The following is a 12160-nucleotide window of genomic DNA, read 5'->3' as shown; positions in this document are numbered from 1 at the left end:
TGTTCTGTTCTATACCCTATTCTGCATTCTATTCTGCATTATGTTCTGTTCCATTCCATTCTATTCTATTCTATTCTCTATTCTCTATTCTGTTCTCCATTCTATTCTGTTCTGTTCTGTTTCATTCCATTCCATTCTTCTGTCCTATTCCTATTCCTATTCTGTTCTGTTGTTCCATTCTATTCTAATCTATTCTATTCTATTCTATTCTGCATTCTATTCTCTATTCTGTTCTGTTCTATTCTGTTTCATTCCATTCCATTCTTCTGTTCTGTTCTATTCCTATTCCTATTCTGTTCTATTGTTCCATTCTATTCTATTCTATTCTATTCTGCATTCTATTCTCTATTCTGTTCTGTTCTATTCTGTTTCATTCCATTCATTCTTCTGTTCTATTCCTATTCCTGTTCTGTTCTATTGTTCCATTCCATTCTATTCTATTCTATTCTATTCTGCATTCTATTCTCCATTCTGTTCTGTTCTATTCTGTTTCATTCCATTCCATTCTTCTGTTCTGTTCTATTCCTATTCTGTTCTGTTGTTCCATTCTATTCTAATCTAATCTATTTGAAGGATTCGGGGAGGAAGTTGTTGAGCATCTGAAATTTGATGACATGGCCACGGTGACACGACAATGGTCATAAGTGTGAAAAACAGCCCTAGGCCCCTTTTTTTCAGTGCCATTATGACTTCGGTCACTAAACAAATTGTTGTAAGTCGAGGACTACCCGTACACCTAGACCCGTATACTCTGGGCAGCTTACCGTGACCGAGTACACAATTCCCTGCCGAAAAGAACCAATGGACTTATAAGACACACGGGGAAGCCCGAAACGCAACGTTTGCTAGTTTACTTAGAGTTTTTGGAATAACTGTGTGGGGCTTGTGTGCGAAACACTGCAATGAATCAACGTGTGAAACGTTGCAACGTCCAGGATAACACAACTACAGCGTTCCCCCAAACGAAGGTGGCCGTCTTTGGGAGCCTCCTCCGCCAGCCTGCTGGCTCCTTTAATGGAGGGAGTGGGGGATGCTGAGGAGGAAGGCCTCCTGGCTCCTCTTCCTCTGGTAGGGGCTGTCCTCAAACTTAGGCTTCTCCTTCTCCCCCGGCTGCTGGAGGCAGCAAAACATCCGGGCCAGGGCGGAGGGGATGGGCGAGGCCGAAGCCGTCCGACGGGCCTCCTTCACCTGCAGGATGGAGATGGAGGCCACCTCGGCGATGGAGGGTTCCGGATCGGTCAGCAGGCAATCAAGGCCTAGAAGAGAAAAGAAAACAGAAAAGACTTCCGTTCCCAGAATTCCCCAGCCGTCCTGCTTCAAGAGAGTAAGTCATCTGGGTCTCAAGTTTGGTTGAAATTGCTAGAGGCCTATTCCAAAGTTATGCTTGACACACACGGACACATCCACTTTTAGTGATGGATGGATGGATGGATGGATGGATGGATGGATGGTAGGTAGATAGATAGATAGATAGATAGATAGATAGATAGATAGATAGATAGAGAAAGATAGAGATAGATAGATAGATGATAGATAGATAGATAGATAGATAGATAGATAGATAGATAAATAGATAGATGATAGATCGATAGATATAGACACACAGACGGACAGAGAGAGAGAGAGATGATGGATGGATGGATGGATGGATGGATGGATGGATGGATGGATGATAGGTAGGTAGGTAGGTAGATAGATAGATAGATAGATAGATAGATAGATAGATAGATAGATAGATAGATAAATAGATAGATGATAGATAGATAGATATAGACACACAGACGGACAGAGAGAGAGAGAGATGATGGATGGATGGATGGATGGATGGATGGATGGATGGATGGATGGATGGATGATAGATAGATAGATAGATAGATAGATAAATAGATAGATGATAGATAGATAGATATAGACACACAGACGGACAGAGAGAGAGAGAGATGATGGATGGATGGATGGATGGATGGATGGATGGATGATAGGTAGGTAGATAGATAGATAGATAGATAGATAGATAGATAGATAGATAGATAGATAGATAGATGATAGATAGATAGATAGATGATAGATAGATAGATATAGACACACAGACGGACAGAGAGAGAGAGAGATGATGGATGGATGGATGGATGGATGGATGGATGGATGATAGATAGATAGATAGATAGATAGATAGATAGATAGATAGATAGATAGATAGATAGATGATAGATAGATAGATAGATGATAGATAGATAGATATAGACACACAGACGGACAGAGAGAGAGAGAGATGATGGATGGATGGATGGATGAGTGGGTGGGTGGGTGGGTGGGTGGATCATAGATAGATAGACAGACGGACGGACAGAGATAGAGATAGATAGATAGATAGATGATAGATAGATAGATAGACAGACACACAGACGGACAGAGAGAGAGAGAGAGAGATGATAGATAGATGGATGGATGGATAGATGGATGGATGGATGGATGCATGGATGGATGGATGGGTGAGTGGGTGGGTGGGTGGGTGGATCATAGATAGATAGACAGACGGACGGACAGAGATAGAGATAGATAGATAGATAGATAGATAGATAGATAGATGTAGATAGATAGATGTAGATAGATAGATGATAGATAGATAGATGATATTTATTTGTTTGTTTGTTTATTACATCGAAGAAAGAAGAAGAATAAAAAATGACAATAAAAACATGTTAAAAACAACACACATACATTTGTTACAATCGGGGCTGGACCTCAAAAATGAGGTCAACAGGGATGCACCTGAGGTTCAAACACCACAACTTGCTGGGGGTCTTATCTCCCCAGATGTGGCACAATTCTTTCTTCACCATCCCCCATGGAAGGCCCCTACCCCAATTTGCAAAATTTTCCCTTTGCAAAAGGCTGCCTGGTATCTCCCCCCTCCCCCCCCCGACATGACCGGTGCACCCAACCCTCGCTTACCCTCCTGCAGGGCGATCAGGGCCTCCTGGCAGGGAATGGCCAGCCAAGCATCCATGTAAAAGGCAAGGAATCCTGTGTGGACGGGAAGGAGCAGAATTCGCATCTGGTGCCGCCTGGGAGTCTTAAGAGGGCATCTAATTCATCCGCCTCCCCAACCTCCTGGCGGCTTCAGGCTGGGTCGGCTGGCAGGATCTGCCCAGGATCGATTGGGATCTGCCCAAGCAGAATACAGGCAGTCCTCGACTTACGACCACAATTGAGGCCAACATTCCTGTTGCTAAGTGAGACAGTTCTTAAGTGAGTTTTGCCCCGTTTTACGACCTTGCTTGCCACCGTTCCTAAGGGAATCACTGTAGTCGTTAGGTGAGTAACACCGTTGTTAAGTGAATCTGGCTTCCCCTTTGACTTTGCTTGTCAGGAGGTCGCAAAAGGGGATCACGCGACTCCCTGCGACTGTCACAAATGCGAGTCAGTGGCCCAGTGTCTGAATTTTCATCACCTGACCATGGGGTTGGCTGGGCGGTCGTAAGTGTGAAAAACGGTCCTTTTTTCAGTCCTGTTGAAACTTTGAACCGTTGCTAAATGAGCCGTTGGAAATCAAGGACTACCTGTACACTCTGACCACACAGGATTTGAATTCGCAACCGCTTCGCACTCGCAGGAGGCTACCCAGCAAAGAGCCCCAGTTTACGGCCTGATTTGCTACAAGCGAAACACCACCGTCGCTAAGTAAATCGTGCCATCGTTAAGCGAGTCTGGCTTCCCTCCCTTGACTTTGCTTGTTGGAGGCCGGCTGGGAAGGTTACAAATTGGGAGTCCATGCAACTGTCGTGAGTTCATGCCAGTTTCCAAGCATCCAAATTTTCATCACCATCAGGATCAACACAGGCAGTCCTCGGTTTACAACAATTCATTTAGTGACCGTTCAAAGTTACGGCACTGAAAAAATGGACTGAGGACTGTTTTTCACACTGAGGACCATTGCAGCATCCCCACGGTCACATGATCTACATTCAGAGGCATCTGACTCATATTTATGACGGTTGACGTCGTGCCCCGAGCTCACATGATCCCCTTTTGCGACCGTCCGACCTGCAAAGTCAACGGGGGGGGGGGGCGGATCCGCTCAACAACGCAACAACTGCACTGATTCCCTTAATAACAGGGTAGCAAGGAAGGTCGTGAAACGAGGCAACACTCACTTAGCAAGAGAAATTTGGGGCTCAGTTGTGGCCAGAGGTTGAGTGGAGCTCTCAATCCTAGACAGAGGTGGATATTTCTCTCTCTCTGGGCACAAGGAGAATCGATCGGCCGAATAGAACTCCGCAATGGCGGCTCGAAAAGCATCCGGCCAGGAAACACTCAGCAGCAGCTCCATTTAGTTGCCCAGAATCCACCCCTCAAGGGATTATGGGGTCATTAAAAGGAGATAATGATGATGATGATGATGATGATGATGATGATGATGATGATGATGATGATGATGGAGGAGGAGGAGGAAGAGGAAAATGTGGTCGTAAGTCGAGGACTACCTGTAAAATAAGTGGCAAGAAAAGTCATAAAATGGGCAAAACTCACTTAGCAACATAAAGTTTGGGCTCCATTGTTTTCCGTAAGTCGAGGACTACCTGTATTGGGGAGCCTGCAGTGTTAAAATCGGGTCCTGTCACTTTTTTCAGTGCTGTCCTCCCTTTCAACGGTCACTAAGTGAATGGTGGTAAGTCAAGGACCGGAAGGGGGGCATCAGCGTGGCTGGCCTTGACACAGCGTCCCGTGGAGAAGGGCTGGGCCAGAATTGCTGTCCAGGGGGAAGCAGGAAGGGGTCCCCTTCCCAAGAGGTGGACACCCCCACCCTTCACCTGCAAAGACCCCAGCCGCCCTGCGCAGGGGGGCTTTGGGGCTCTTCAGGAAATTCACCGTACAAGACAGGAAGACCACAATCTTGTCGGGGTACCACAGAACCTGGGGAGAGAGAAAGGGGAGGGGGCTGCCCTGAGCCTCTTTGCAAGGGGAGAGCAGGGGGAAGGGAAGCATTTGCAAGGGGGCAGCCAGGAGTGGGGCAGACCCCCGGCGAAGAGGGTCGGAAGGCCTGTATTTTAATTTAATTTAATTTAATTAACCGTCCTTTGGGGGGAGGAAATGGTGCCGTTCGCCTTAAGGGGCCACGCAAAGAAAGCGGATGATACCAATTCTGGAAGGGACCTTGGAGGTCTTCTAGTCCAGCCCCCTGCCCAAGCAGGAGACCCTGTAGCATTCTCAGACACGTGGCTGTCCAATCTCTCCTTTAAAAAAGCCTTCCAACTACAATTTCTGGTGGCAAGCTGTTCCACGGATGAATGGTCCTCACTGTTGGGAAATTCCTCCTTCATTCTAGGTTGCTTCTCTCCTTGATTAGTTTCCGTCCATTCCATCTTCTTGTCTTCCTTCTGGTGCTTCCCTCCCCAAATACTGAAATAGTGCTATTATGTCACCCCCAGTCCTTCAAATGTTCTTCCCATGTTTTAGTCTCCAGGCAAGTGGTGAAATCTAAAAAAAAATTCCTAAGGGTTATATGGGCGTGGCTTGGTGGGGCGTGGCTTGGTGGGGCGTGGCTTGGTGGGGATCATGTGACTGAGTGGGTGTGGCTATATAGTGATGTAACTGGGGGGATCAAAAGACAGAAACTCGCTTTAACGATGTCCTGCTGAAGCAGGGTTGGACTAGATGACCTCCAGGCGCATTCCAGCCCTGGATTATCCTCTGAAGCTGCGTCTAGTGCCAGGTTTATAGTCCTTCCTTCCTCTCCTTTTTCCCTCTCCCTCCCTTTCTTTCTTTTTATTTCTTTTTCTTTCTCCTTTCTTTCTTTCTCCTTTCTTTCTTTCTCCTTTCTTTCTTTCTTCTCTCTTTCTTTCTCCTTTCTTTCTTTCTCCTTTCTTTCTTTTCTTTCTTTCCTTCCTTTTCTTTCTTTTCTTTACTTTTTAAAGTATTTTTTTACTACCAGTTCTGTGAACCGTCCCAAACCGGTATCATTTCACCCCTGCCCCAGGCCTTTAATCACCTTATTTGCTCTTTTTTTTAATACTTTTCTCAACGTCCTTTTTGTAATGTGGGGACCAAAACTGGTGTGGAATACCAGGGGCGGAGACGCTGGATTTGAATTAAAGCATTATCCATTTCGTTTTACGACCGTTCCCCAGTCGCGCGACCAGCTCAATCTCATCTCCGCAGCCATTCGAGGACTCCTAAGGCCACCAAATTACGGCCCACTCCCGGACGGTGCTGAAACCAGCTGGGGGGATCCCCGGGGGATTTTGTCAAAGGGGTTAAGTGGGTGGGGGGGGGGAGAGACTTTCTCGGAGAAGGGGCCCATCCCCCACCTACCAGGCTCTTGGAGATTTTGTCCAGGGCTTTTTGGCAGTCACAGAAGGGCAAGGTCAAAATTTCCAACCCCAGGTTCCAGGCCAGGAAGTTACTGCATCGGGCCAAAGTCCACTTGTAGGTCTGTGCCAGGGAGAAAGAGGGGGAAGGGAGGATTGTCTGGGTTCCAAATAGCATCCAAAATTAAATCAGAGTCCAAGGCAAAGGATTGCTTAAAGTCCCAATTTATCAAGAGAGCCACGTTGGCCCATCTGGGAAAACCCAAATCTGAAAGCTTCCCGGTTTTCCCCACCCAGTTGAAAGTCCAAGATCTTGCCCCCCCCACACACACACACACCAGTCCATCCCATGGTCCAATCTCCCTCTGCCATGCTGGCAGTTCCACCCATCCAGTTCCGGTCAGGTGCAGAGACAAAGGATGACCTTGGTTTTCTAGAAAGAATGTTGTTATGGCTACATAGCATCTATTTTCCCACCATAGAAAATGCATAGTAGAATAATAGAAAGTGTGGCCGGCCAAAGATCCACGAGAAAAGAGGGCTGCAGGCCCGACAGGCAGGGTTCTCGGACCAGATGTGCGACCCAGATGTGTTTCTATGTCCTTGCAAGCCACTCGCCTTCAGTTCTCCCAGGTGTGTGGTTAAAGCAGCACCGCATCTGGGGGATATCCAAGGGAGGTGTCCCCCATCCCAAGTGGCCTCTTGCCACCTCCCCACCACCCCAACGATCTTGGGGAGCAAGGTTAGGGTCTTAGGTCAATGCCCCCCAGCCCAGTGAGTTTGCAACAGCCTCTCCGGAAACTTCTCCAGCCAGGAAGCTCTTTACCTCCACCACTTTCTGGCTGGGGTCATACATGTGGAGGATGAAGGGTACCAAGTGTCTCAGGATTCGCTCCCGCATCTGAGCCTTGTGCCGGACGTTCACCCAAGGCAGAAGCTCCCCGAACAGGCGGACAGCCAGAGACCGCTCCAGCTCTCGTTCCTGGACAGAAGGAGAAGGAGGCTGGGCGGGCAGAGGGGCACCGTCTCTTGTGTGCCCGCCGGGAAGAAGCCAAGGGCACTGGGGGGTGGGGATGGGGGTGTGAGACTAATTTTTTAAAAAAATGAAACGATAAAATAAATGAAAATCAAACATCCACATCTGTCTTTCCCAAGTCCTTGGGAAGAAGTCAGACGGGACTGTGAAAACCCAGCCCCAACATCTGGCCCGACTCTGGGACCAACCCCAATATTAATAAAATGAAAATAAAGAAGGAATAATGAAAAGAACGAATCCGTTAAAAGGAAAACAAGCCAACAAACTGTCAGAGGAATAATTTGGGGTTCCAACTCGGGGGTTGCACGAGAATAAATAAAAAAAATGAGATCCAGACACCTGTAAGGAAAGAAGAAAGATTTATTCCTAAAAGTAAAGATTTTGTCTTTTAGGGGCAGCTGTGTACTAGTACAGAGCCCCTCTCCTTTGGGGCAGCCCCTCAAATACTGGAATATTGCTATCATGTCCCGGTTCCACCACAAAACCGCGGTAGACTAAAGCGCGCTCGACGAAAGTGCGTACCTGACGTCATCACAGCACGACGAAAACATCATGCTGTGAGTGGTAAAGTTAAAATTAAAGCGAAAACCTTACCCTAACCCCCCCAAACCTAACCCTAAACCTAACCCTTAACCTAACGCTAAACCTAACGCTAACTCTTAACCTAACCCTAACGCTTAACATAACCCTAACCCTAAACCTAAACCTAAACCTAACCCTTACCTTTACGTGAATCGGCTTGCTTTAAAAGCGCTTTTTAAAGCGCCCTTTTTTCTCCGCGGTCGTATTTATCGTGCTGCTGATGACGTCAGGTACGCGCTTTAATTGGGCGCGCTTTAGTGGACCGCGGTTTTGTCGTGCCACTTCATGTCCCCCCCTAGTCAGGGGTAGAATCCAGCAGGTTCTGACCGGTTCTGGAGAACCGGTAGCGGAAATTTTGAGTAGTTCGGAGAACCGGCAAATGCCACCTCTGGCTGTTCCCAGAGTGGGGAGGGAATGGGGATTTTGCAGAATCCTTCCCCTGCCACGCCCACCAAGCCATGGAACCGCTAGCAAAAAAAATTGAATTTCACCACTGCCCCCTGTCCATCTTTTCTCTAGACCCGCCAAACCCAAATCCTCCACCATCCTTTGTATATTTTTGCCTCCAGGCCTTTAATCCTCTTAGTTGCTCTTCTCTGCACATTTTTCCAAAGTCTCAACATCTTTTTTTTTTTTTAATGTGGGGACTAAAACTGGATGCAGGAACACAGGTGTTGGCTTTACTAATAAGGCTTTACAAACGGTACGAATTCTCCAAAGCCTCAACATTATTTTTTTTTGGTAACAACCCTGTGTTATTAATTTAACAACTGCAGTGAGTCGCTTTAACAACTGTGGCGAGAAAAATAGTAAAACGGGACAAAAATCACTTAACAAAACTCTCTTGCTTAACAACAGGACCTGAGGTGGGTTCCTACCAGTTCGCACCTATTCGGTAGAACCGGTTCGTCAAATCTACCGAACCGGTTAGAAGAGGCTCCACCAGTGGACCCGGAAAGCAGGCCACACCTACAGAAGAGGTTCCAAAAAATGTTGAAACCCACCACACACACACACATACACAGACTCACACAGAGAGAGAAAGAGAAAGAAAGGAAGAAAGAAAGAAAGAAAAAAAGAAAGAAAGAAAGAAAAAGTGAGAGAGAGATGAAAGAAAAAAAGGAAAAAGGGACAGAGAGATAAAAGGAAGGAAAGAGAGAGAGAGAGAGAGAGAGAGAGAGAGAGAGAGAGAGAGAGAGAGAACACATGGCCGGCAAGCCACTCCCACAAAGGAGGCCACACCCACAGAGTAGGTTCGAAAATTTTTTGAACAGGACAACGGGAAAATAAGATGACCCCCTCCTCTTTGGGGCAGCCCCTCAAATATCGGAGGAGTGATATCATCTCCCCCTTAATTCCTTCTTTTCTCTAGCCAAACCCAATTCCTGCAATTGTTCTTCCTATGTTTTAATCTCCAGGCCTTTAATCATTTTAGCTGCTTTTCTCCGCACTTTTTCCAAAGTCTCAACATCTTTTTTGTAATGTGGGGACCAAACCTGGGGGCAGGGTTCCAGGTTACTAAGGCTTTGCAAACGGTACTAACGCTTCATGCGATTTTGATTCTACGCCCACCCACCCACCCCAGCCTTCCTTACGTCCTCCAGGAGAGGCCGGAGTTTCTTTGCGACGAGGACGCATAGGGACCCCACGTAAAGCCTCCGCTGGTGTTGGCTCAGGATCTTCGGAAGCGCTCGGAGGGCGTCTCTCACCGTCTTCTCGTGAGCCTCGCTCAGCCCTCTCAACATTTTGCACACCAGCCCTTCCAGGGACCTCAGCTGCAAGGAAGGAGGGACACTTTGGGGGAAGGCGGACCCTAAAACCCCACCCCCAAAGACCACCCAGGGGCCCCGACGCTTGGAGACCAAGGCGCTCTGAATGGGAATCAAACCAGGTGGGAAGGTCTCCCCGGTTCCCTTTCCAGCAGCTCTCCAAAATCATCATCCCCTTCTTTTAACGACCCCCTAATCTCTTGCGGGGTGGAGTCTGAGCTGTGTATTTACTGGCCAGATGCCCTTCCTGTTGCCAATGAGGAGTTTTGTTTTCAGCAGATATATTCTCCTTGTGCTCCAGAGAGAGAAATATCTGCCTCTACCTAGCATCAAACTCACAGCCCCCTGATTGTGAGGCTCCCTAATTGCGGGGTGGAGTCTGGGCAACTGAATTGAATTAGCAGACTGTTTCCTGGCCAGATGCCCTTCCTGTCGCCAATGTGGAGTTGTGTTTGGCAGATCTATTCTCATGGAGCCCAGAGAGAGAAATATCTACCTAGGCTCGAACTCACAGCCTCCTGATGGTGAGGCGAGAGCTCCACCTCTAGGCCACCTCACCACTCGTCTTTCACTATTCTAATGGTGATGGGTTAATCCTATTATGTCCTAAGGGTCTTGTCCTGTTCTTAGAATTCGGGGGAGAGGAGATATAAATTCTTAATCCCATCATTTGGCGCTGAAGGTGTTCTGTTGGTGAATAGGCTGGCCTGGATTTCTTAACGGGCCCATAACATCCATCTCTAAAGATTTCAGGCATCTGCTGGAGGCTGTTAAGAAAGACTGCTAAGAAATGATACTAAACTATATTTGGGTTTGTGGAAATACCCTCCCAAGAAAACATAAACTGAGATTTGAAAGAGACAGCTACAACAACAGAAAAAGAAAGGGAGAGAGGGCGAGAGGAAGAGAGGAAGAGGAGGGGAGGAAGAAAGAAGTAAGGAGAGGAGAGTGGAAGGGAGAGAAGAGAAAGAAGGAGAGAGGGTAGGAAGGGGAAGAGTAGGAGAAAGGGAAGGGAAGAAGGAAGGGGAAGGAGAGGAGGAAAGAAGAAAGTAGAGAAGGGAGGGAGGGAGAAAAGAAAGGGAAAATAAGGTGGTGTTACAACAGGCGGAAGGGATGGTAAATAAAGCAACCCAAACTCTATATTATGACCTATTAAATGGAATAACAAATGTATAAGAATGACAAGTAAAGAAGAAGAATAACTATGTGAATGTATACCTATAATTGCATGTAAGAGAATAAAAAATAAAAATAAACTTTTCGAAAAGAAAGAAAGGCTGGGGGCTGCTTTCTGCCTTTAAGAACATGTTTCTCCATTTCTCCTTCGGGGAAATACAATAGTCTGCCTCTTTTAATATTCCTCAAAATAATTCGTCCTCGGGGGGCGGGGAGTGATTACTTCTTACTACACCCTCTTCTTGGGAAGGCTCCTCCAGAACTTGGGGGCTGGTGGGAACCACCTTCGACACACACCCCTCCATCAGGACACACACACCCCATTTACCTTCTGCTTCTGCAGCGCCAGGTTTTCCAATCCCTGGAAGCTGAGCCAACGGACCACCGGTTGGGGGTCTGCTTGCCACTGATCCAGCTTGGCCAGGACCCTCTTCTTGGGGATGAGTCGCATGGAAACCTTGCTGAAAAGAAACTTCCAGGCCATCCAGCATCAGACACGGACCGACGGTTGGCCCCGGATCCATAGCCCCCTGCAGCCACTCCGGCGTACCCTGCCCCCATTGGCACTTCCAGGCTACATAGGGAGAACAGAGCAAAGCCCTCGCACAGTAGCTTCTAACACAGTGTTTCTCAACCTTGGCCACTTGAAGATGTCCGGACTTCAACTCCCAGAATTCCCCAGCCAGCATTCGCGAAGTCCGGCTGGCTGGGGAATTCTGGGAGTTGAAGTCCGGACATCTTCAAGTGGCCAAGGTGGGGAAACACTGTTCTAACCTGTCCGTGGCTGCTGAGGCTACTAGAATTTCCAGCGCCTTTGCAGGAGTTCCTTGGAAGGCGAAGGCAAGTCCCAGAGGGGACCAGCAGGCAGGACAGCGCCTAGCCAGGGCAGCTAGAAGAGGATTTCGGTAGCTCAGGGCTGAACCTTTCCAGAACAAGATCCTCTTGACTTATCCTTCCTGGTCAACCTTTTCTGATCCATCTTTGCTGGACAAACAGAAATGAGTCCTATGGAGCAGGGACCTCCAACTTGGCCGCTTTAAGCCCGGAGGACTTCAACTCCCAGAATTCCCCAGCCGACTGGCTGGGGAATTCTGGGAGTTGAAGTCCTCCGGGCTTAAAGCGGCCAAAGTTGGAGACACCTGCTATAGAATCAGACTCCTCTCTTATACAATAATACAATAGCAGAGTTGGAAGGGACCTTGGAGGTCTTCTAGTCCAACCCCCTGCCTAGGCAGGAAACCCTATACCGTTTCAGACAGATGGCTATCCAACATCTTCTTAAAGAC

At 47.6% G+C, this 12160-nt stretch overlaps 1 protein-coding gene across 1 annotated transcript; it reads right to left on the bottom strand.

The window, feature by feature from the left end:
* Positions 1 to 855: 855 nt before the first annotated feature.
* On the bottom strand, positions 856 to 7799 carry MROH6 (maestro heat like repeat family member 6). Its single transcript, XM_032223486.1, has 5 exons — positions 7138 to 7799; positions 6316 to 6435; positions 4815 to 4917; positions 2956 to 3027; positions 856 to 1256 (listed from the first exon to the last, which is right to left on the bottom strand). Exons 1-5 carry the CDS (start codon positions 7210 to 7212, stop codon positions 1012 to 1014), a joined length of 615 nt encoding a protein of 204 aa, XP_032079377.1. The 5' UTR covers positions 7213 to 7799; the 3' UTR covers positions 856 to 1011.
* Positions 7800 to 12160: the final 4361 nt, after the last annotated feature.

This window comes from Thamnophis elegans, chromosome 8 (assembly GCF_009769535.1).
Source record: "Thamnophis elegans isolate rThaEle1 chromosome 8, rThaEle1.pri, whole genome shotgun sequence".
In the NCBI taxonomy this organism is placed as follows: domain Eukaryota; kingdom Metazoa; phylum Chordata; class Lepidosauria; order Squamata; family Colubridae; genus Thamnophis; species Thamnophis elegans.
This window is presented reverse-complemented; position numbering and strand designations above follow the sequence as displayed.